Raw genomic sequence first — 26,805 nt, forward strand, 5'->3', positions numbered from 1 at the left:
AGAGAGGAGCCCGGCCAGAAAGAAGCCAGCTCACTGACGCGCGTCCTTCCTGATATGGACACCGGAGGAGGACACTGAACATCCAAGAACCATGCCTACTGTCCTCTGTGGCAAAGGGAAACTTTCCATTGTCTGCTTTTTACTCCGTTACACATATTCTCAGGTGAGAAGCTGCAACCGGCATAAGAATACATCTTAGAAACAAGTTATTTTATATATTGTTTGTGTGAACTTCTTAAACGTGGACTATAATTCAGTGGTTGGACTGTAATTGGATCTAAACAGCTGTATTTTATTTTATTTTATTTATTTTGAACTAATCACTTAGTATGTCAGAATGTTGTGAAGAAATGCTAGAAAAATGACTAAATATGAAGAAATGTTTACTTATTGAGCATAATTAATTTTCTGCTTTAAACTTGAACTTTGCTACTGCAACTGATAAACATAGCTTTAGTAAAAGGAAATACTTTAAGAATGCAACAGCTGGTTATTTTCTATATTATTGCAGGTGTTATGATGGGTTGTGGTTTGTTTGGCCCCTGGAGTGTGGGGGGTAAACACACTTGGGTATTGCAACAGAGCCTGCAGCACTCTTGCAGTTATGAATGCTTGATGTATTAATGAGGAGGAGAAAAAAAACTGAAACAAATTTTATTTAATGTGCAGAAGCACAGGAAGCTGAAATATTGACGGTTTATGATTACCTTGCTGAATTAATGCCTGAGACCTGATAAGGCCTCCAAAGTTTAGAAATTTAGGTCATATTGCAAAAGTTTTCATAACTCTTAAAAGAAGCAATTTAAAGTGTATTTATCTCATCAATATTCGGAAACCAGCAACGTGCAGATTTATGGTAAAAGGAAAATTATATGCAGTTTAATAAAACTATGAAATGCTTTTACATTCGGCCAACCTGTGTAGGTTTTTATCAGACACATCAGGAAAAGTATCCTTACAGCATGATGCAGCCAACTCTATTTATTCCAAATACTAAGAGTACATTTTTATTCACTCAAAATATTATAAACCAAGTAGTACATATTTTCTTATTTGATCAAGGCACTTTGCTGAGTCTGTTCCATGACATGTAGAAAAATACTAATGGCTTTCTTCATGCCTCTCAATTATAAGATCAGAGTTGGAATTGACAGCAGACGGTTGCACCGCTGATATTTTCTCCTACATAAGCTGTGGATTCATGCATTCCTTATTCATCATGATGGTGTTTTCCCGTTAATCTTTCTTAACAATTCTCAGACGCGTCCACAGAACAGTTGTATCTATGCAGACGTGAAATTACAGAGAGTGGACTCTATTTACCCTCTAGGTGAAATCTCTCCTCTCTCCTCTCCTGAAAGCAAAGGCTTGCACTAAATCAGGCGCCTGCAACCCACATCTTCTAGACCTCTGCTGTGGCTCCTAAAAGTGGTCAAAGAACCAACTAAAGTTTTTTTTTTTTTTATGTAGTATAATAACATATGCCTGTGTTGAAATCTTCTGTCGATTTTTCATAGAATCTCTAAGTTGATTTTCTAAGAAAAGATCTCATAGTAATAACCAGTAATATGTTTTTAGATTCTTTTTTTTTTTAAATCTCTTTAAACGCATAATTATTTACGAATACCAACATCCTGTTAAAGAAAATCCACACTGTTTACGTTCTTCCTTATTTAAAAACCTAGAAATACAAATGAATGGTAACAGATTTCCTATATTTAAAATATTTAGCGAAATAACACGTTTTGTTTTATGGACATGCACAATATAAAATAAATGGGGCCAAATACATAAATAAGGGACATTTTATTTTATCGGCTGCATGGTGGCTATTGACTTTGAGCAAGAAGGTTCTTTCTGCATGGTGTTTGCATAATCTCCCTGTCCAGGGTGTACCCTGCCTCTTGTCTATAGAATGCAGGTGCCCTGACAGGACTAATCAGGAGAAGATGGATGGACGGACAGATGGATGGATGGATTTTATTTTGTTGGTCACATACAAAACAGAAAAAATAACATGGATATATGAGAAAAACGAAAAATGGCGAGGGGCTGTGAACACTTCTGTCAGAAGTGTTTACTTTTGTAATTCAAAAGCAAGCTGTCAATCACTCAGCTGACCGTACAATTCTGATTGCTGTATATGCGGCTGCTCAGTACATGAGGATTACCCTGGAATAGACAGACATTTAAAAGCGTTATTTGTTGATCAGTACAGCGGGATCATCTGTGTTCTCGCAGACAGTGCTAACATAATAGTGTAACACAATTGTTGCATTTTTTTCCCTCTGACTTTTACCCCTGAGTTCATTCACTGGAGAGGGAGTTCACCATTTGAAGTGGAAACCGAAAGTAGCTTGCCTCAGTGTCGGCATCCGGCTGATCATCCTGCAGCTGTGATTACTAAGATATGAGTCATCAACGAGCTTCAGAGAGACTCACAGTTACGGTGCATGCATGTGTGTAGGTGTGTGTGAGGGAAAGAGAGAGAGGCTTTCAGAGTTACAGTAAGTGTGTTACAGTGGGTTTTGAATGCAGAAGATTTAAAAAAGGCGCGAAGGTGAAGGTTTTTTTTTAGTGTCTGTGTGATAGAGACTGCAAGATCAGATGGTGAGCAACAATTGATAATAACTGGTCCGATGGTTTATTTACTCTGTGATTTACGCTGTTCGTTGATCAGCATGTCATGCGTAAATGTGTTCTGCATTTGAAATTTGCATCTGAAGCTACTCCCAGATGCACTAAGCTCCATGTAAGTGCCTGGGTTAAGTTTCTTTTAGTTGCATTGCTCCTTTAAAATAAAGTTCTCAACCCTTTGGTTTGTACAGGGAAAAAGAGGCCAAAGCAACTGCTGCACCAGAGGTATTCTTGAGGTAAGGAGCAGACAAAGAAGTAGTAATTAGAACAACTTGTTTTATGACGACAAGACTTTTGTCTCTAAATGAATTGACTTATGTTCAAGGTTAATTTTATTTGTTGCGATTTCCCTCACATTCGCTTTGTTTCAATATTGCAAATTTCCAGTCATTTGGGAAACTGATCTGGCTATAGTTGCTTTGAGGGAGGGAAAAACAAGCGGCAGCTTATATGGTTTCATGCATCAGTTAATCCACAGATTTTTCATGACCCGAGTTCTAAGATGGTGATTGTTTCTTCTTATGATTTCAAAAGCGTACATCTTGTTCATTTATTTATTTAAACTTTATTGATTCAGGTTTCCTTACACAAATACAGGTACATCTAAAAAAATTACAATGCCATCATAAAGTTGGTTCATTAATGGTATAGACATTGGATTCTGGTCCTCTCCACTTGTCCTAAAGGTTCTGGGACCTTGATTTAAAAAGTAATCACTACATTATTTTTACCTAAAAAAGGACCACTAAGCAACATTATTGATTATTTTCTCTGCAGCCCAGGTAGACTGCTTTAGTTGGAGTGGCTTAAAACATGAAATGTAACATTTGTATCCCAGATGTTTAATACATCTGCGGGTGGCTGTAGAAGCACTGACCCAAACTTCAGCCCATGCCTGATTGAAAATACAGCAAATTGTTGCTCCTAGCGCCTGTTCCTTCACCTTTTGTAGGGTCAATGGGGTAAGAAAGGAACTGAATTCAGACTGCCTTTAGCCTTCTGGATGTCATTATGAGACAGAAACCCACATAGATTATGCTGGTCAAACATTCAAGAAAAGAACTACAAAAAAAGCCTGAATTAAATAGTGAATGGCTGAAACTCTCTTTTATAAACAACAAAATCATCTAAATAAGTGGTCCTCCCAATCGTCAATCATTCTGGTGATATTTTTACGTAAGGACATCCTACGTGCTCGTTCCGTTTGCTATCTTTTTCTTTGAAAATGGCCGAGGGTCGTAAGAGAAAAAGTGTCAACGACGTGAATGAGAAGAAAAGCAAGGCCTCAGAAGAATGATTTGCGGAATGATTTGTGCGGTTAGCTCACCTTGCAAAGCATTGTGGGATTTGCTGTCACTGTGGCCCGCTGTCACCATAGGCTGTCGCTCCCCAACAGCGGCGACTAATAACAAAGATGGCGCCGGCACCGCACGATGGAGGAGGAGTTAAGTGATCAACGGTGCGTCATGTCATAGAAAGGATTTTGGGATTCCTTTTAGATCCTAAGCACCAAATAGGAATTTTTGGAGCTTCCTATGCTAAATAAACTATGCCACGAAGGAAAGGGACTCCTTTTCCTACCTCCTTCCTTACTGCCAGTACAATTCAAACAGCACTTATCCAGGCGACTGCCGATGCGATTCAGCTTTGGCTTAGAAGTTCTTATTGATTTGCAGTATTTGGATCGAATCCATTATTTGTAAGACTTTCTTCCAATTCTTGGAGGAGCTTTTATTCAAAAACGTCTCCAAGCTGCATCTTACCCTGTTGATTTTGCACCTTTTCAATCACACTTTCTTCATTTCACTCAACTTTCCTACAATATGCTCTGATACGGCACTCTGTAAACAGACATCTTGATAAGCAACACCTTTGTCATGGATTATGTACCGTGACAGTAACTGGTTAAAGTACGATTTTCAAGCTTCCTATGACTGGCAAACTGAATTTCACTTTCTCATTTCATTTCAAATGTTTTCATATACATCACTTTGTGTGTAATGAATAGTAGAAGTTTCCTATTTGTAATCTAACAATTAAAAATAAACTTATTATAGGATAATTTAATGAGATATTCATTCATGTTAATAATTTCTTTCTCTGCTTGAATCAACTTGAGTGAGTAGAAAAGATTGGGAGGAAAAGAGCAGGAGGAAGATGGCAACACATATTCCACCTGGGAGAGCTTGTTGTTGTTGGAGGAGGAAAGAGGGAGGGCTGGTGCTGTGTCCTTGGTGACTGAGGAAGGGGAGATAATGAAGTGAAAAGGATGAGCACAGAGAGGAAACACTTACCCTCCAAGGGGTAGTGCTACAAGTGGGAGAGAGGGCGGGGGGACACTCACAAATTGTCCAGGTTCAAAAAATACTGAGGATTTTTCAGCCCCAAATACCCTTACCTCAAACTCCCCTGGGAGTTAAAGACATTTTTATCTGCTTGGAGAGAAAAAAATCCCCAACTGAGCCAATTCCATGCTCTTCCTATTTAGATAAAAAAAAATAGACAGATTCTTTGGAAACTGAAAAAAATAGTTTTAAAACCCTATAAACTATATGGTCACAAGTTGCTTGCAATAGCAATGCAACTGAGGAGATAGTAAAGCTGAAGGGGTGATTACTGAATGAGGATTGATTAATAACACGGTGCAACTGAGGGAATCAGAAAAACAGAACCATAGAAAAATAAAATAAATAAAAATACCACAAGAAATAATCAAGGTTCGGACCAAAAAAGGGACAAAAGAAAAACAGAAGCAAATAGTAAAAAGAACAAAGTCTTTAAGGAAGTAAAGATGTTTTTTTAAATAAATCAGGAAGATCTACAGAGAACGACTGTACCAAAGACTGCAACTCAGAGTAGAAAGTACATACATACTGTATGGAATACTAAAATACAGTAGAAAAGCAGGAGGAATCGTTTAAATAAATCATTAACTTAATCTGTACAGCAAAGATTGAAAAATTGCTAAATAAATAAAAGTACAACATCAAAGTTCCAAAGATGAAAAAAAATAAAGGGTAAAAAGGGTTAACAACAATAAAAAAAAATAAAAAAAACTTAGGTAAATAACACACAATGTAGTCATCCTGTTTGGGTTTATTTTGGCACAGCAACCCACTCATTTATGCCAAAACTCCGATTTTTTTTAACATCCACCAACAGCAAACAATTCTAATTTGTCTGTCTGAGGAGGATGCCCAATCTTCATAAATTCCTTTCATTTTTTTTTCTTTCTTCTTCTGAATCTGCTGTCAGAAAGGAAACACCAACTCATTTATACTTGTGGAAGAGGCTCCAGGGGTAAATCCATCAATTAAGCCAGTTTACTTCTATACTGGATATAGACCTGCTGAAATTTCTCACCAGTACTTGCTTTTATCAGACACAAGGTCATCTGAACACTTTTCTGACCTTTAATCAAACTAAACTTTTCCTGTTTTAGTTTAGTTTTGATTACCAAAAGTACATCCATTTGCTAAGTGCTTTATGATCTAGAGGTATTTTTTTAAGCTGAATTTCCTGTTTTTAATTTCTTTATATTCAGAGGTTTACACAAATCTCAGCATTTGTTCGCAATGTATTGACATTTTATCTGGGCCAAAAATATTTAGTTGTTCTTTGACCCCCTTGTTATGGTGGATTCAGACTGTGATTTCCGCGAGTCCTGCAGGGAGTTCACTGCTCTGCATTTCAGATGCACAGTGTTTACACCCTGGATGGTGTCATCAATGAGGAGGAGCTTCTGCTGCGTGAAGCTGACACCCCACGAACGCTAAAAAAACTTTGCAAATACACTAAATGGTTATTGCTTCATTAGTGCAGGTTTCTGCACTGTGAATGGTCCTTTGTAAAATGAAATGAATAAATAACAGATAATTTGTGCTACTGTTGTTTCTGAGATATAGAAACAATATAGAAAATAGATAGAAAAAAAATTATAACACTTTTAAATTTTCTTGCAGTTTGGCACACACTGTAAACCCAAACATTAAAAGTAGCATCTTTGTTGTTTTCATGAGCATTTAACTCAGTCTGATGGATTTTTATGAATTATTTATATGTTCATTTTGCAAAACTTAAATAACTTAATGAGGAAAAACTTAACTTTAACAAGACAGCAAATGTGCAGACTTCACTGGCTGATTAGGTGACAGTGGGTGTGGTCAGTGCTGCAACACCATGAGTGTAATGGCTCTGAAAGTAGGACCCAGAATTCAGACAAAACAGACAGTGGATTATTTCAAAAGCATTTATTCAAACAACGATGGATTGATTGCAGTGGCAGCGGCTGCAGCGGCTAGGGAAAAACAGATTATGACTGTGATAATCTGACGCAGGATGATTTTGAATGTACGAGTCACTAACCTGATCTGACAGTTCAGTCCAAGCCCAGAGAACAAGGATGATTCCATTTGGTTGACTCAACAGACGCAGCGGACGCTGCCCAAGAGTTCCAGACGCTGAAGCATGGAAGGCTGCAGTGCTGACAGGAGATAAGATCCGAGCTGACAGAGGAAGACAGGATAAACCACAGGGCGAAGTCAAGAGGCAGATTAGGTTCAGTCCACAGAAGAATCCAACAGGAGTCCGAAGACAGGCCAGGCAAACAGATCAGACAGGGGCAGGTACGCCCAAATACAGACACAGGTCAGGATCGGACAATCCGAAAACTATAGAAATACTAAAGAACACTCAACACCAAAGGCTCAAGAATGATCTGGCACTGATGGCTGGGAAACAGGTAGCTTAAATAGGAAACTGTTACTGGTGAATTTGATGAGTGATGAGGAACAGGGCAGAGCTAGACAGGTGAATGAAATGAGCAATCAAGCCAGCCATCAATGCCAGATTCTTGACAACGAGTGAGTTGCTTTTGATTTAAAAATAATTTTCAACATTATAATAAACTAGTTAGATAAATATGTGCACTTAACCTTTGTTGAGTAGACTAAGGAAGTAATTTCAATGCTAATTCTTGAATGAAAATATAATACAGAGAAAATAGATTCTTCATATGTTAATGAGGCTCTGCACTAATAAATACAATTGATTTATTATTGATAGAAATTACATCCGAATGTTGGAAAGTCTTATGCTCAGTTTAGGTTTAGGGAAGAAGACGGAACATTGAAATGTTAATACCCAGGTTAGCCTGACACAATTATTAAATAAAATTTACTTAGTAGAATTTTTCTATTTCTTTTATTTGATTTAAGGCAGTATGTTTTTAACAAATCATTTGAGTTAAACCTATTTGTCAAGTCTTACAGTGCAGCAATATTTAATATCTATAACTGATAAACTGTTGATTAGATGATGTCCATCTGGGTCATATTTCAGAGTAAAAAATAACCTCTAAAGTAATTTTATTTTGTGAAAACAGTATTTTTTACATTTTTGCTCCCCCAACATTCTGCTGGCCTTATCATTACAGAAGTATTATATAGAATTGCACTTTTATTTTTTTTATTTTTTTTAGCATTTTTATATGTTTCTTGGCATAGCTGGTAAAAAAATGGATACAAGACCTTATCAATAAACATATTTTTTAAAGCAACAATATTGTGTCATAGAAATAGTTTAGAATGATTCAACTTGAAATATCAATGCGTTTTTTTCAAGACTTTAAATTCATCTTCTCTGGGGAGGGGCATTAAATTGTCAGCAACTGAAATAGATTCGGAAGTAACCTTTTCTATTTTGGCACCTGTTGTTATCTTTGTTTGTTCTGCTGTTAACCAGCATGTCATTGGCTGCACTCCTATGTATCAGATTGATATTGTATTTAGGTGAACAACAACACATAACATAAATAAAACAAAACAGAGAATATAGAGGATAACTGTTATAAAGGCCTTTTTCCCCCCTACTTTTATCCTTTTTATTTCTCCATAAGTAGTTAGTGCCCATTCAAGGGCCAAAAATCTATTTGAAACTTAAAATACAGTATGAGAGAAAAGAAATCAAAGAATCAGTTCTAAAATCGAATGCAACGATTTCACTGCATATATCTCCCGGTGCATATGGTTAACTCAGGCAACTGTTTGCATTTAAAATATTTCAACCAATGAGAACTGTTTTCCTTTTCTTTGTAGGTGACTATAATCACAAATAGACCACTTTTATGTGGTTATGACAGTTGATACACCTCGAGAAGAAGATACTTTGTGTAGATACCAGCTGTGTTTCCTGTTTCAATGCATCAATGCAGGGGGTCTGATTTTTAAAGTGGGTTTCCCCTCAGAATGCCAAAATAATACAGATTATTTAATGTCAATTATTAATTATCTCTATATATTTCTTATTTTTTAATCTTACTGCAGTTGGGAGCAGTTTGCATGAGTCTTGAGTCACTAACTGCTTCACTGTAAGCTGATAATATCCAACTGACTACTTCTAGATTTTGCATATATTTTGCATAGTGGCTCCCAGGTCCACTTATACAGCTTATTTCAAAAACTTCCCTTCTTCTGCTTAATGTTTATGAGAACTGGCTTTTAGCCCCTCATTGTGTGATCAGCTTATGACTCCAGAAACGGAGCTGCATGCACGGCTACATGAACAAGTGCACGCAGCAGCTATTTCTGTTTTTTGTTTACCACGCAGCCACTGATCACAACCACTTCAAGCATGTAATTCACATCTCTGAACCTGAACTAGATCATAAAGTGAACACCCGTCTGCATAAAGGATCATCAAGGGAGAAGCAAGGCTATAAATGAGAGTCAGATGCTGATCACCATTCTGTTTGTGAAAGGGAGGCCAGAGTCAGTCCAATATAAAAGACAAATGAGGCCAATTCAACGTGGTTTCCTTTGTTATGATTGCCCACTCACCTTTAACCTCAGACATCTTTCTGTTGCACAGGACATGACTCAGTCCTGGCAATCCCAGCAAGCCTTGGGGGGCGACCAAGCTCAGCGAATCATCTACAACTCAAAGGTGTGTATGTGTGTGTTTCTGGTTGTCTTATCAAAATAGAAACTTCACCAGATTTCATCATCACGCTTGGTTTGTCAGAATACTTTTTTATGGGGGTTGGCACCTTTTGTGCAAACTTTGACAGGTAATTGGTAAGAAAATATATTTAAAGGTTAGCAACATAAATCAAATTCAGTTTACCTATATAGAGCAAATTACTATTAAATGTCTTCTTAAGGCATTTTTTAAAGGGAAATAGATCCAATTCATTAAAACATATCAACAGATTAATATTAAAAATGCATTCCAGGCCAATCAATGTTTATTTTCTAGGAAAATCCAGTAGATTGCTTTCGTTATCTTGGCCACGATCTTTGAATGTGGCGCAAAAATTAAAATAGTTTAAACAAAGTGCATCAGTGCCATTTGTTTTCTTATGCATTCAGCTAATCAACAGGAAAATTTGTCTGATTCCAAAAACTGACAAATTTTCTGCTGGATTAGGGCACAGATTCAGAAAACAAAAACCTGTTGCTACTGTAACTTCCACCGTCCAATAATAAAATGTTCATAATGACTCTTATACTACAAACAATAGCATTTTTTAAATAGCTGAGTGGCTTTGATGCTAACAAGCCCTGAGTTAAATTAGTTTCCTGCCATCAACCCATTTTGTGCTTTATGTACTAAATTCTCTGACCTCTTTGAATTAACAAAGAACTCTGAAATAAAATAACCCATTTTCATTAGCCAAGTATTTCCCCCCAACATATTCTTTAAACCAGAAGTTAAGGTGCACTAATGCTATAGAAGACATTTGTAGTTCTATGTTTGGGTACAGTTTGGGTATATCTCATTTAGTTTCAATGCATTGGTTTGGTTAGGTGGCGGTATTTGGTTTGTATGTGAATTATTTATCTTACCTATATTCTTGCTCTTACACTGTGGAGCTGTAGATGAAATCTATTTAGGTGTCAAATTATGGGCAATTATATACTTTATATACTGGTTTGCTTTATCTTTTCCACATATTAATGAATATTACCATTTTCTTTGCATTCTGCCATAGACCGCCACCCAGGAATATGGATCGCATTCAGTATTCAGAGTGTGCATAAAAAATGGGAGCGTTCCCAAACTTATCTCCCAGTCTGGACATTGCCTTTTGAACTTGTTAGGACCTGGATTTCCCAAACCCAGAAGCAACCAAAATTAGGGGCAAGGGGCTTCATTATATCCACATATTGATCTATATCACCATTTCCTTTGCATGCTGCCATAGACCACCATCCAGGAATTTAGATCGCATTCAGTATTCAGTGTGTGCATAATAAACTTATCTCCCAGCCTGGACTTTGCCTTTTGAGAGCATTAGGACCTGGACATACCGCAACCAGAAGCGACCAAAATTAGAGGCAATTTGATGGTCGCTACAAGTGCTTTATGTAAAAGTAATTCAGGGATTTTAATAGTGGATTTAAATTGTTTTATTTCCCCATTAAGAATGAAAAAACAACTTATGTATTTAAAAACAATAACAATTCACTCTTGTGTGGCCATGAATTGGGCACACAAAAGTAAATCTTTTATACATTTGATCCTGTTCTCCTCTCGAAATAATACTAATTGGTTCATTCATTTATTAGTTATTCCTATTACATTTTAAATCAACCAACTAAGGTGACCATAGGACATACAGCAGAAGAATAGATTGAAACATAAACATCCCCCAACATTCCAATTGAAGAGACTTTATTGTCATTCACATCACGTGTTACATGAGGTAGAACGAAATTGAGAGTCACGGCCCCAGTTACATCCGAATATAAAAAATAAATTATAAAAACTAGCTACAAGATCAAATTATATAAATAGAAAAAAATATTTACAGATATATAAAAACAAGAAGTAGAGAATAAAATGTATATTAATAGGAATGTACAGGATGGATGAAGTATAAGTAATGTAAGTATATATGTAGCAGTAATTACTTAGTCTTCAGTATAACATCTACTTTGACTAGTGAACCAGTACCACCATGTAGACGTCTCTGTTGTCACCCATCAGTTTAGTATTTTTCTCTCCTATGATAAAAAAAAAACATTATCTTCAGAAGGAATTTGTCCTTTTGAGAAACTCCGAAAAGTTTCGGAGTTGGTTTTGGAGCGTTGGCCTTTCTTGGTCTGCACCCTCTCAGTCCATGAAGAAAAACTCTCTTCACTGTGGACAGAGATCCTGGTTTTCCAGCAGCCTTGGTGGTTACTGGGATGTATTTAAACACCCCAACTGATTATTCTTCGTCTAAAGGTGTCAGTTTGGGTTAGATGGTTGTAACACAAAGACAAATTTGCTTTCCAGCAGGATAATGATACCGATCATTTTGGAAAACTGGCTTCTCCATGAATCAGCATCAAACTTCTGAAGAATTTGAATCCAACAGCCCATTACATCATTGTTACTGTACATCTAGGTGCTTTGTGATGTTTTCACTTTATATCTAAAGAAAGGCAGAGCGTTTATATATGTTAGTGGTATTTCATTCATAAGATAAATAATACATTTTTCTTTATTTTTTTATTTCCAAGGATGCAAGACATTCAGCCGCACAGCAAAGGCAAAGTATGTATTTACTGCCTGATAAATTTGCACATTTGTCTAATGTAATGATTTCCAAGCAGCTCTCTGTTAACAGTTTTTGTTCCTTTGTTGTCAGGTCGTGGGGATCCTCAGCAGCGAATGGCTCGTCATCCTTATGTGGCACCTCATAAATCGTAAGTATTGAAGAAATATGATCCGGCCTGGGTCACGAACCGTAAACCTCTGCTCTGCCACGTGCAGGAATTTCCACTTATTTGATTTGTTTGCCTGTGTTACCTTCTTAAAACTTATTTATGATCTTTATCATCTGAACAGCTACAAGGTAAATTGATCAAGACGGAGGAACGTATGTGAAACAGGATACATTACGTTAACCAGGCAACCTGTGTTTCAGGCAATGGCTGAGGTCAAAGGTTACTTTACATTCCTTAGAGTTGTCAGTGAAGACCGATGGGCTCCTGTTTATTAACTTTTTACATCCTGGTTTTAATCTGAAACACATGTTCTCTCGGGATAGGAGCCAAATGCATGTTCTGCTTTACTTTACAAGCTTTGTTTTAAAAAAGAAAAGAAAAAAAAAACATCTTTCCACCTAAACTGTTGATAACATTGATTTTTAATTTGCTTATTTAAACTTTATTTACATTCAGGTCACCTTTAAAAGATGATCTGTTTCCAAGATGTTGAGTGTTGTTCATCTAGCTAATAAATGTGTGTGTGTATATATATATATATATACACACACACAAAGAAAATATTAATGATTCTAAAATCTGGGGTAAGATGGTCACTGATATTTTTATTGGAACATCTGCTAAAGTTCAGACACATCAGTCTTTTATGGTGGTAGCATAATTCTAATTGATAAGAAGAAATTGGCATTTATTTCCAAGTAGAGACTGCTATTTTGAGTTCTCCAGCACTCCATAAAAACGACTGAACCTTCACAAACACAACTCACAGGTTTTTTTGTTAAACTAAAGTCTCTGGAGTTTTGTAAAGTTTCCAGAGAGTTTAGCGTTTGGTTCCTAAGCACTATATAAAATAGAAAGTTTTATTTAATATAGTCAATTCCTGAACATCTATGGCTTCCTTCCTTCCTTCCTTCCTTCCTTCCTTCCTTCCTTCCTTCCTTCCTTCCTTCCTTCCTTCCTTCCTTCCTTCCTTCCTTCCTTCCTTCCTTCCTTCCTTCCTTCCTTACCCTTTTTCCTTTCTTCTGTCCTTCGAGTCAAATCCCAAGTTGCATCCTTCTCTCTCCCCTTGTCTCCTTGTTTCCTTTTTTGTGTCTCTTCTCCATAGGAATCAAAAGTATTAATGTTTATTACTCTAGTAGAAGGCTGAATCCTACTGTTTAAAGCACTTTTCTAGAAGTTAAAGTATTCACTTAAGCTTTTTACTCATTTCAAAAGTGTAAAATGTACAAAAACTACTTCAAGTATAAAAGTTAAGGTAATGCAGGAAAATATGTTAAGGACAGATGTTTTAAACCTTATACTGGTTATTTTACTACACTAGGAACATTTTCTGAATGATAACTTCTTCATACTTCATTTTCTTAGTTTTATATCTAATGGCAACAGTGTCAAATTTGATTTTGCTTCATCTTGAGAAACTATTTATTTTAGTATGTGGTGAACAACAAGTTAGTGCAGTAAAACCACTAAGAAATTAATTGTCTGGATGAAACAAATTATTTTGATGGTTTTTTTGTTTTGTTTTTTTTTTTACCAACAGAACATCAGAAAAGTAAGCTTAAATGAAACAAAACTAATGAGTCTTTTTTTTTTTTTTTATATAACGAGTAGAAAATAGAGATAATTGCAATTAAAATGTAAGGAGTAGTAAAACGTCTAAAGAATTATTACTACAGTAAAGTATAGATAACTAAAATTTCTACTTAAGTAAAGTAACAAAGTATTTCTACTTTGTTACTTGACACATCTGCTCTTCTCCTTTGTTTCATTTTATTTGATCCCTCAACATTGGTACTAATAATTGTAAATGAGTCATAAATGTGTATTTTCAGTAATACAGAATGCAAATTAAATGGAAAGTTATCACAAAGAGGTTTCATAGGTCACAAAGTCAACCTTTTTTGAGCTAATAAGAAAAGAAGATTTTTTATTTTATTTTCAAATTTTATTTAATTGATTTAAGATTTTCCATTAAGGCTTATTTATCAATATATCATATCTATATCAATATTGGATAAGGATATTCCTATTAATTAATATTGGATTGGGCTATACGTGCTAAACTTTGTTTCTTTTTGTCTGAGTCAAACTGTCACTTCTTTACAGGGAGGTCCCCCTGCTATTTATAACTGATTAGGTCAAAAAGCACATGTTTTGGAGGTACAGGTTTAGGGTTAAATTCAATGTTGAAGATATATGCAGATTAACTTTAAACCAACTACGAATAAAAGATTTATAAAAGAAACGGTTGAAACATTGCTGAGGTTTTTAGTGGTATTATTGCCTGAAGCTGACTTCACAGATACACAGATTTGTTCATCATGTATGTTCACAGAATGCTTGCTGATGACCTGAAGGTGAGCAGTGATGAAGATGACACTCAGAGGGTAGGTTCACTTCAACTTTTTTGTGTTTTAAAGGAGAAGTTCGGTTTTTTACACTTTAAGCCCATTTTCTGTAGTGTCCAGGATGAAATCGAATGATCGACACCAAAAGTTTGACAATTGCTCCTGTCTCTGCTTTTTGGCTCATTTAGAATCACCCCCTGGCTGCTTTAGAATGGCTAGCATAGAGCATGTCCGATAATGTCCTTAAAACAACCTTAAACGTTCTTTTTTTAAAATATGCTACTCACCGTGTCGTCAGCGCTGTTCAATGACGTTCCAAAAAAAGTTTTGTGAAGAAAAAACATTCCTGTAGTGTTTTATTTAGCATTTTGTAAATCCCATTGAGTTCTGTAGGAATAGTCAATATTCCGCTGCCACCGGAAACGGAAATGGGGCCTCTTTACACAGTTGTAGTCTTTTCGCTTCACTCTGTGTACTCCGACGTCGAGGTGCTAACGTCTCTGTTAAACACTTTAAAAAACTCTGAAAATGGAATACGAAAGGTGGATTCTTGATTCTCGACGTCGGAGTACACAGAGTGAAGCGAAAAGACTACAACTGTGTAAACAGGCCCCATTTCCGGTGGCAGGGGAATATTGACTATTCCAACAGAACTCAATGGGATTTACAAAATGCTAAATAAAACACTACAGGAACGTTTTTTCTTCACGAAACTTTTTTTGGAACGTCATTGAACAGCGCTGACGACCCGGTGAGTAGCATATTTAAAAAAAAGAACGTTTAAGGTTGTTTTAAGGACATTATCGGACATGCTCTATGCTAGCCATTCTAAAGCAGCCAGGGGGTGATTCTATATGAGCCAAATAGCAGAGACAGGAGCAATTGTCAAACTTTTGGTGTCGATCATTCGATTTCATCCTGGACACTACAGAAAATGGGCTTAAAGTGTAAAAAACCGAACTTCTCCTTTAAGCATGTTGAAATGAAGACTTTTGACCCTGATTTACTCTTAAAGATTCCTGTTTTCTGATGGATAATATGTATCTGTTTTTGCATCCCTAAAGGTCATTCATGAGTCCGCTTCCTGGGAGCGACACAGGTACTTACACTGATTGCTGCTTGGATAATTTTTATTGGGACTTTAGATTTGAAGTCAGTATGTGTAATGTTGCTCCACTTGGCTCAGGGCCTCCGTTGAGCTGTCTGTGATGTTTGTACCCGTTTTGACTGACAGCCTGGCGGCTCAGCGAGCATACACACATAGCAGGAGGGTGAGACATTCCAGCTCAGACTCCTCCGACTCAGACTCCTCTGCAGAGTCAAGCAGAAGCAGCCTTCATTCCCGCAGCTTGAGTCCAGAACTTCACCCAGAACCTTCGTCGCCTGCAGCCACGCAGCCATTGTGCAACAACAAAGAGGTAAGGAAAACAGCCGCCATGGGATTATGATTCATTCCTATTTAATGCTGTCCATGAAGTTATCCTCCTGGGTTTGTCTCCAAAGGAGCAGGGTTGGGCATGAGGTGGTCAACAGCAGGTGTGGGGAGGGCCAGAGGAATGAGGAGTGCCTATGATTGGGAGGTTGTGGGGCAACTTTGTGAATTAGTGCCTCACTGAGATGTCAACAGCCTGAATCTAGAGAAAAGCCCTAGGGGGTGGAAGTCATCAAGAACCTGGTTTATGTTGACATGTTTAAAAGAAAATGTGTTGGAGAATCTATTGCAGATAGGTGTTTAGAGACTAAAGTGATGATGTGCCAAGCATTTGGAGATGTGGGGCGTTGTAGGGGTTGAGGTGTGCACTATGTAAGCAATGAAGGGGGGAAACCTGCTTTTCTGTTATGAATGGAAAGCCCTGTGTGACATTGCAGACTGTATTACTGAACATGCTACTCTAGGCCCCTACAGCATGTGAAGGGAGGGTGGGGGGGACCATGTGTATTTCATTTAGGTGGAGTGTTTGAGTGTCTCCTTTAGAGGCAAAAAAAAAGAGGCAGCTGTTATGGAGGCAAAAACCAAGAATTTCAGGTAGCGAGAAAAAAAGGCAGGGAGGGTAGTCAAGACGTTACAAGAGATGTAGTGTCTTCTCTGAAAAGAGAGCGAGGCATGAGGGGAGGAGGTAAAGGCGGAGGGAGGGGTGGGGAAGGGGGTCGCTGTTTGACTTACAGAGTCGAAGTTTAATTTAGCTTGCCTGGTTAGTCTGAAAAAGTGAACCATAAGAGAAAAAGAAGCTTGCTCTCAAGCTGTGAGTACCTTTTTGGTTTCTTTAATTAAAGCAAAAACTTCTCTTAACCTCAAAATTACTTTGCCTTTTAAACTCATTTTAAGGTAAGATGAAGGAATTGAGCTGACTAACTGAATGAGGCCTTAGTTATACTGGAAGCTCAGAGTGAGTCCACTGCAGCTGAGTAATACTGAGTTTATGACTTTTGCTTGTTTGATTATACATCCAAAAGAGATAAAATTGTTATTCTCTATTCTGTTTATCTTGAGAATTTTTTCTCAAATATATGTGACACATAACATGGTTTATTATAAGTATAATTTTGTTTATCTATAAATATTGCAGAGTTAAAAGACTTAACCACTTACAGCCCTCCTACACTTAATTATACATGTGAAGTACTAATTTTGTGAAGTTAAAAATATCTTGTAATTTTTTCTACATGCAAAAGAGTGTTTGCTGCCTTCATTATGTTTGTATGTATACGTGTAAGATAAAATTGTAGGAACATATTGCTGGTATATGTTATTCTACATGCATTGAAGACCTAGCTAACGTATCCCTGGTATGTTTTTAAGGTGAAATGTTTTTCAAAGTTTTTTTTAAAAAAAACAATACATAAATCAGCCTCAAAATCTAGCACCTGTACACTTTACCATCAGGTGGCGATATAGTCCGATCTAATTTAACCTTATTTCAAATGAAGAAGATGCTATATGTTTTCAAACTGTCACAGGCGTAATTGAGCCCTTAGCCGTTTTTTTTTTTATTACTTTTTAGCCTTTCTTGAATTTATTGCATTTTAATTGGTGCATATTTAAAGCCTAACAAAAAAATCCAAACAAATACAAAATACAAACATACAAACTGTTACTGTGATTTCTAGCTAAGAAAATCAGAGCAGGAATGTGTAAATTAAGCCTGTGTGTTTTTTTAAATAACTTGTATACAGTCAGACAATACTTATACCATTAATAGGGACATTAGGGGCATATAACTGAAACAATTCAGTTTTCTTTTTTAATTATCAGACCGTTGTGGTACAAAATGTAAAAAGTTCAATAAAATAACATGTTTTGTTTTGTATTCCATCATCTTTATAAGTATTGTGTATGACTGAACTCACTCAACAAGATGCTACTGGATCCAATTTGCTTCAGTGGCAAATATATTGTTCTAAACTGAGCTTCTGCAGGACAGCAAAGATATCTAAACATATATCTGACTCAACAAATACAGCTACAATCTTTAATAGACTTAGTCTTGGTCCTGCAGGTGATGTTTTCATACGAAGCAGTTCTATGTAATTGGTATTTTAATACTGACATTATTGCTCTTTGTGTGTCTCTAACTCACTCATTGATATTACAGATTGTAGAGTATATAATTTCAGATGCAGAAGGATAGGGGTGCAAAAAAAAAAAAAAAAATGTACAGTGTTTTTTTTTCTGCCTTAGAAGTTTGGTACCTTGCTTTGAACACCATGAGATTTAACATGTAACAAGGGTTGCAGCAGCCGAACTGGTTTCTCTTTGTGTGTGAACTTCATCATGAAGGTTAAAAAAATACTTTGACTGTTTGGGAAAGAGATTTAAGAGATAAGAAAATTATGTTCACGAGTACAGTTTTTTTTTTTTTTTTGCACAACTTGTTAGAAATGCAGAAGACAAAAAATCGAAGATAAAACAACAGCTTTATTTGTAGGTAAATGGGTTTAGTGACGAGTTCCAATACTTTATAATCAAAACAACTATGAATTCCCATAAAGTGTCCATAATGTGTTGTTTTTCTAACATAAACTAAAGGATTTACCAGCTAATCATCATAATAAAACAATTCCAGAGTACAAGTTTCCAAATGGTCAAGGACAGAACTGACAAGCAATATGTTAAAAAAGCCAACAAATTATAGATGGCTCAAGATCTGTAAGGATATGTAAAATCAGATTTCTGTTTGCTTACATGAACATTTAAATGTGTCCCTACAGCAACATTGCATTGTGTATCAGCCTTATGGTTTGCAAAGGTTAATTGAAAATAACCATGAGTGTCAATTTGTCTTTCTTTTCTTTGTTATCTAAAGATTGATCATCGTTCAGCTACCCAATGGCAATTAGATAAATGGCTGGAAAGGTCAAAGAAAAGATCTGCCAGGACTGATCAAGATTTCTCTCAAACTACTGAAGAACCCCAGGTTTCTCCCATAAGCCAGAGAGCCCCATCACCCGCCAGGTCATGGGACAGCAATCAGGAGTACAGCCCAAGCCAAACCCCCATTCCAAGTCCACGGTTCAGTTACAGTCAAAATAACAGCCCAGTTCCCAGCCCTGGTTACAGCTTCTGTCCAAGTCCCAGCCCATTTCCCAGCACCTGTCCAAGTCCTAGCCCTAGTCCACAGCATAGCCCACCTCCAAGTCCAGTTCAAAGTATTTGTCCCAGTCCCTGTGGAACCCCCAGAACCAGTCGAAGCCCAAGCCCTATACCTAGACATCCCCCAAAAAGTCCAAGTCCCAGTTTACCTGCTCCTTCGAGTTTTGACTACCTGGAAGAGCAGAGCCAAAAGCATTCACATCCTGTTCTAACGTCTACCCCCTACAGGACTAAAATAAGACCATGGATACCTCCATTGCCTACCAGCAGTTCAAAGAGTAAGCCCACAAGTCACAAGCATCCTGAAGCATTGTATCACCACAAACCTAAGAATCACTCCACACACAGCCAAGTCCAAAGCCAAAGGAAGTCGCAGGGATCAGTAATTTTAAAATCCCAACCAAATCTCAACCAAAAACCTACACCCAAGCCTACTTCATTTTCAAGAACTAAAGAGCTCTCTGACACTCACAAAAATAAAAAGTCAACACTTTTAGATCAAACCCAAAGCAGCCAATACAAATCCAAGCCACACCCACAATTTCAACAGCCTTCAAGCCACAGCCCCAAAAGATCAAAGCATTTGGTGCCCACTGGCCGAGAAACCAGCACAGATCCCGGTACTCATTCCCAATCTACCTGCAACACTACTAGCATTTCTGTTACTAAGTCAAGCACCGGACCATTTCCTAACCTTATACAGTGGACAAAGCTGTGGAAGCCTGCAGAGCCAAAACTCACACATGTAAGCCATACCAAAACCTCACAAAGGAAGCCCCCATCTAAGGAACGGGAAGTGGATCAGAGAACCTCTCATCTCTCCCAAACAGAGGGGAGAATACAGGAAAGAAAGGAGGATAGACCTCACCTTGAAAAGCAACAGGGGAAAGTAGAACGAAAGGAAGACAGAAGGCTGGCGGAGGAGCAGCTACTAAGACGTCGGATCCAAAGTTCGGCAGAGGAAGAAGAGGAAGAGGAGGACAGAGCAACAGAACACGAGGGTGTGAAAAGGGACAAAGAAAGAGGGAAACATAGGAGGAAGGTAGAGCATGCAAAGGAAGAATGGAAGACAGTCAAACAACGAGTGCCTCCTAACCACAAACAACACCTCCCTCGAGAGGGTTCAGACTGTCAAGGGAGGCCAAAAAAGGGAAGGAGATGTGACGAGGATAGAGAAGTACCAAAAGACTTATCACCCGTACTATCCACACACTCCTCAACTCCCCAAATACGATCTTTCAAGTCCTCCTCATCATCATCTTCTACAACCCCCTACAACTCGGACTCCGAATCAGAAAGTCTTGTTTCTGTAGCTAAGGTTTCAGATGATTTCAATTCTCACAGGAGAGTTCCCAAAACAGGAGACCAAGCTTCAAGCAGACCTGACACCACCAAGCCTAAGACAGTATACCCCAGACGAGCAAGCTCAGGTAATTCATGCGAGGGGCAGCAAAGTGAGGCAAAGCAAAGGCTCTACACACTTGTCCCATTTGGGCGAGGGGAAAAAACACCTTCCACTGCCCAGCGGGGGCTAAGAAATCTGGTGGTGCAGATAGACCTCTGTCTTCTCAAGAGAGTACCAGAAAGCCCTACAAACCCGAACCCTAAAAAATCCTCCCCTTCCATATCTGCTCCATCGAATAAGGAAAAGCCTAAAGAGAGTATGAAACACATTTATGATCATGAGACTTCCACCAAAGACTGCAAGAGGAAACGTAAGGTAAAAAAATTGTTTTCCCTTTTACATAGTGAGTATGAGTATGAAACAAAGAGTATTTTGTCAGACATTTTAATGATACTGAAATATTTGCCCCATTTCTTCTTCATTGGTTTGTCACCAGCTGGACAATGGCATAACACAGAAAGAAACCAAGAGGAGTCTTCTTTATCCAAGCGAGGCCCCAGGGCAGAAAGAACCTTCATCATTAACAACTGAGAACATCGTCACCGAGACAGTACACAATGGGTAAAAATTACAGTACATCATGATTGAAATTTACTAATTTACTCTGCATATCATCAAACTATTTAAATTGTCTGTGGTAGGATTTGCAAGTGAAGGCCATTTCTGTCTTACCATCACAAACTGCTTTAACTGGAACGGGGTACTTTGGTCAGAGGCATAGGTGTTTTAACCCAGTTTTGGGGGTGCTGAACCCCTAAATTGAATCAAAGCATCCCTAAAATCTGAGTAGTTTTTATACTGTACTTGGTTTAAAAAGTAATATTTTAACAATCTATTTAGCCTTTTCTTCAATGGGATTGTGTCTAAACTTTCAAAAACAGCTGTATATATTCATCTAGTTAAAAACAATCCATTTTATGATTGCCAGTCCAAAGAGGGACAGGTGTAGAAGGGCAAGCAGTGTTCAAAGTTCATCACACACAAAATAGATGGAAGCCAAAAAGCAGCTATTAACAGGTTGATGTTTTTAAATATTATTATCATGTGTGGCATCAAGTATGATGGACATGATGTATTTTGCAAAGTGAAAGAGATATGCAAATACCTTTCTTTAAAGATATCTGGAGGAGTACTTGGACAACAAGAGGCCAGTTTCCCCCTTGTCTCCTTTGTCTCCACTGCCCCAAAGTCCTGAACCCGCCAAGCCTCCAGCCAAAGCGAAGACAACGACTGAGCAGCAGCAGTCACGCTCACAGAAGACCAAAGACAAGAACAGAGATGCAGCTGTAAAGGTGAGATCTCAACACATTTGTTTAGACCTCTCTGCTCTTTGAGACATATGGTTTTACTTTAGCAATTTGTTTTACAGCCTAAGATGGAGGTTGAGAGTGTAAAAGTATCAAGGCAGCCTCAGCCGCAGGCACCATCAGAGTCCACCTGGGGACCCACTGGTCACAGAGGGACTGTACCAAACAAAGAAATGTAAGCACTACAAATTAGCCTTTGTGCAACTTTCCCATCAAACTGCTGACCAAACATCTCAAGGTTTTCATTTTGCATGTTTGATTTTCTCATAGTTCCCACCATGCTGAATACTACTTACATGAAGCTAAACGGATGAAGCATCGTGCTGATGCAATGGTGAGTTTTTTCACATTTGCTGCAATATCAGTTTCAAACTGATATTGCAGCAAATACAAAACTTGTAATGCAATATCCAGAAACATACAAATATTTTTGTTTTATTACTTTATAATCCCATAAAAGTGTGTTGGTTGAGCTCATTATGGAATCAAAGCAGCAGTGCTTAACCATAACAACACATCTTCACTTTAAATAACAAAAGGGGTCCTCATGACAATCGCTGGGTCATTAAGAAACAGATTTTTTGCATTTTAGATCTCTATTATTGTGGGAGAATTTATGGATTATCTAACTAACATGGTGTATAGTCTGGAACTTAAAGACGTTTTGACAAAACCATGTTTTAAAAACATGAAATTGGACAATCTTTCATGATGACATCGGTTGATTTATTTCTACGTGCTGCAAGGCTTTTATTTTGATAAATTTTGTTTTTTCTTGTTTTAAAAAACAACTTACAAAGTAAGAAAAACCTTAAAATTTGCAACCTTTCAAAGTTGAAGTAGGTAGCTATAAAACTATTTAAAAAAATGCATGTTTTACATATTAGCGGAATTTGTCACAAATGGTAACATATGAAAGATAATCTATGAGAGATTATCTATGGGAAAAAAAAAAGATCCTTTGCCTCCCCACAGGGCTCTTATCTTTACTGCTTTTTGTAGAAATACTCGACCAATCAGAGCCCTAGGAAATGTATTAGCCGTGTCAATCATGCATGCTCTGCTGACACCCTGCCCCTGGACAGCGCATACTGTCCTTCAAGCTCAAGATTGGTGATGCGCTGCAGCTATGCATCAATTTAAAACATATTATTAATGTTTGTCCCCTACCAGTGATTGTGCCATAGCCGTTTATCAGCTGTCACTGGTAGCCTTGCCTACCAGCCTATGCTGTTGATAGCAGGCTCCACTTCGGGGAAGGAGCTTTGGAGCGAGGGCTAGAAACTCAAAACTCCCTACTGCAGCTTTAATATAAGCAGGCTTAATTCATATCCCTTGAAAATTACCTCATTATCCTTTTTTGTGTTTTTTTTTAATGCTGTTTTTAGGTGGACAAGTTGGGAAAAGCAGTCAACTACATTGATGCCGCTCTTTCCTTTATGGAATGTGGGAAGGCGATGGAGGAAGGGCCACTTGAGGCAAAGTCTCCTTTCACCATGTATTCCGAGACAGTGGAGTTGATCAGGTGAGTTGATTTGGCTAACAGTCTGAAAACAGGTGTTGGTTGAAATTTTTGAGGTACAAAAATATAAATAAATACAAACTATGTGTTTTAAGGTACGCTATGAGGCTAAAGAGTCACTCTGGCCCTGGAGCAAGACAGGAAGACAAACAGCTGGCTGTCTTGTGGTGCGCTTGTCATCTTCTCTTTAATACCACATCTGTGACTGTAACAAGTAACATGCCTTTTGAGAACGGTTCCTGCGGTCTGTCTGTGTTTACAGCTTTCGATGCCTTGCCCTCCTTTACTGGCAGATGTTCCGCTTAAAAAAAGATCATGCACTAAAGTACTCCAAAGTGCTGCTAGACTATTTCAAGGTATATCCAATGACACAAAGTCACTAAACTTGGTAGAATGATATAACTTTTGTAGAGGGTGGATTTCTAAGTTTTGTTTTTGATGTTATATAGAGTTCTCCCAAAGTGCCTACAACGCCACCTGGATGGATGGACTCTGGGAAGTGAGTGGATAATAACTAGTCTTCTAAGTTTATTCCTCTTGGCTCCTTTATTTCAGCCTCTGAAATTATACTGATTGAAATTCCCCGACTGTTGGTCTCTTCTCACTCCCAGGGCTACAACAGGACTCTTGTCCTCACAATCACCCCCTGCAAAACACCACAGACGGGGTTCAACTGCAGGCAGCAGCACTGCATCTCTTATAAGCATCCCCCAACGTATCCACCAGATGGCAGCAAACCACCTGAACATCACCAACAGTGTCCTGTACAGCTATGAGTACTGGGAAGTGGCAGACAACCTTGCAATGGAGAATAAAGGTAGAAAATATACAGTTCCACCTTAGAAAATCACAAAGTGAAAAAATCATCATACATTTTTTTAACTGACTGAGCTATTTTGTGAAGAATGGGTGAACATTACAGCCTCTAAATGTGCTAAGCTGGTGGAGACATCCTCCTGCATGTCTCTGTAATTGCACTCTCAGATGATCAGATATAAAATGCTTTTGAAAATTACGCGTATTTGCGTCTCACTGTTATCTGCTATTTAATGCTAGTCTGTGAAATAATATCCCAATAAAACCTATTGAAATTGGTAATGTCATGGCAATATAGAAAAAAGGTTCAAGTGCTGTCAATATTGTCGTAAGGATCTGTATTTATGCTTATATACCTCATTTAACACACATGTAAAATATCGAAAGGTTTTAGTGTCTCTGTTTATCTTTTTCTCTACAGAATTCTTCAACTACTTGAATACTTTATCTGGGCCATTGACTCTGCACAGTAGCATTGCTCATGCTGTCCAATACACCAGGCAGGCTCTTCAGTGGATACGCATTAGTGCCAAACTGAACTGACTGTGGCAGAAAGGATTTCTGCTTAATTCGCCAAGCTGCTCCTCCAGCTTAATTTTGCTGTAAAAGAGTATAAACCCTGCAGATCTCCAAACAGCTGTGAGGACAGCATCGATGTCCAGTGGACTGATGAAAATGGACTTTCGTAAAATGCCATCGAGCCACAGATTGTTCTTGTTCTGCTCCGGGACGTTAACACCAGCATTATGTGTGCATAGCCTTCTGAAGGACCAGGGTTTTTTTTTCTGTCTTTGGATTATTCTGAAAAGTTGTGTGTTCTGCCTTTAAGATCTCTAAAATTTTGCCAAATGTTCCCTGAAGGAGAAATGAGTGAAACTTTGTGTTCTAGACTTTGTTGTTGTTGAGCAAAGATTTTCTCTGCATGCAAAATGAGGAAATGGTTGAAAACAACAAAGACTGATGATCATGTATCACTCTGAAGTAGGGGAAACTATTTTTCTTCAAAGTATCTCATATTTTTACTTTTTATGTTTTTTTTTCTGATTGTTTTTTTACTGTGCAATATTTGATCATTCATATTTGTAAGAAAAAATAAACTGGGTATGGAAACCATTTACTTTGTTGTTGTAAATGGACTAGTCTTACTATCATCATCTAAATTTCCTCACAGTCACCTAGTCTGATCTATTAGTGACCCTGAAACATTTATTGATGAACTTCCATTGTTCATGTCCAAGAAGGAATGATCCTTTTACAGATTCAGTAATTTCTAAGGATATTAAGTGTGTCTCCAGATTTGAATGTCCTGTGACTTTTTAAAATCTTGAAAATCTTATTCTTACAAATTTAAATAGAAAGCTTGTGGAGCTTGTTTAAATGGGCTGGTTTTCTGACCTCGATTCTTATTTCTCTTCATTTTATACACTGATACCATTCATCAGTGCCCAAGACTGTGCTATAGCCCAGCTTCACATCTCTAAAACTGAAATGTAATTTTTATCTCAGCGGATGTTTAGTTAAATAAGGCTATTTCTGTCGCTGCTTTGTGCAATCTCTTGAGGTGATGGCGAAATTTATCTTGACTTAACTTTTCTCCTACAGCATTCCTTCACCCCTTTATTAAATCCAGGAATGATAATATTACAAATGATATTCTATAAAACCATTAGTAATAAAGAGGAATTAATACGATTAAAGTTTATGCATAGAAAATGTTTATATTGTTAGAGAAATTAAATTTACACTTGAATAGTAGTGCAAAATTAAACAGTAAATTCTTGTTTGCTGCCCCATGTGGTCAGACTTTCATTGCAAGACTTCCCTAAAACAAAGGCATTTTTAGTCCTGCTATAAAAAAAGTATGTATCCAAGCCAAATACCTCCTAGACATCTGTTTATTTTTCTTTTCTTATCCAGTATGTTAAAAAAAAAAAACACACACATCACAAAACGCACTATACCAGGCAAATATCTGGATATGCCTCCCTTTTGGATTTCTAAAATAACTACTGCATATATTTGTGTAGATTTATTACTTCTTAAATATAATAGATACACATGTTTTTTAACAGAAGAAAATTACACAGATCAGTAGAAATGATGCAAGACAACAAGCAGCCATGTGCTGAAGCAGGCTCCAAGGAACAAGTTTTAAAAGATAAGGAAATTCTTGAAATTTTCATTAACAGTCTTAACAAAGTCTGGAACTATTCAACTCAACTGATTTAAGCAAACAGGCAGGTGTTATTGGAGGGCAGATATAATTTGAGCGAAAAGGCCCAATTTTTGAAAGCATGTAAAAATAAAAAGCTTAAACCACAATGTTTTTGTCTAAAAATGAGATGTAGGTTTAAATCAGTCTTTAATAGAAAAGCATTTCTGTGTGAGGTTTTTTGCATTTGGAACTGCAGAGCTATAGAACACATGCAAACACTACAAAAAATTGAAGTTTAAGTGTATTTTTCT

General features: G+C 37.4%; 1 protein-coding gene across 2 annotated transcripts; it reads left to right on the forward strand.

Annotated features, from left to right (window-relative positions):
• aff3 (AF4/FMR2 family, member 3) lies at positions 1-25,456 on the forward strand. Of its 2 annotated transcripts, XM_038302360.1 has the most exons (19): positions 1-163; positions 2,829-2,873; positions 9,505-9,579; positions 12,144-12,177; positions 12,272-12,329; positions 14,686-14,737; positions 15,763-15,797; positions 15,933-16,116; positions 19,003-21,009; positions 21,131-21,255; positions 21,812-21,986; positions 22,064-22,176; positions 22,272-22,335; positions 23,390-23,526; positions 23,619-23,690; positions 23,786-23,879; positions 23,973-24,022; positions 24,135-24,340; positions 24,761-25,456. In XM_038302360.1, the coding sequence occupies exons 1-19, from the start codon at positions 92-94 to the stop codon at positions 24,880-24,882; spliced, it is 3,720 nt and encodes a 1,239-aa protein (XP_038158288.1). In that variant the 5' UTR covers positions 1-91; the 3' UTR covers positions 24,883-25,456. The 2 variants fall into 2 exon arrangements, with proteins under 2 accessions (XP_038158288.1, XP_038158290.1); XM_038302362.1 differs by lacking the exon at positions 2,829-2,873.
• Positions 25,457-26,805: the final 1,349 nt, after the last annotated feature.

This window comes from Cyprinodon tularosa, unplaced genomic scaffold (assembly GCF_016077235.1).
Source record: "Cyprinodon tularosa strain WSP-4 unplaced genomic scaffold, ASM1607723v1 ctg49, whole genome shotgun sequence".
NCBI classification, from domain to species: domain Eukaryota; kingdom Metazoa; phylum Chordata; class Actinopteri; order Cyprinodontiformes; family Cyprinodontidae; genus Cyprinodon; species Cyprinodon tularosa.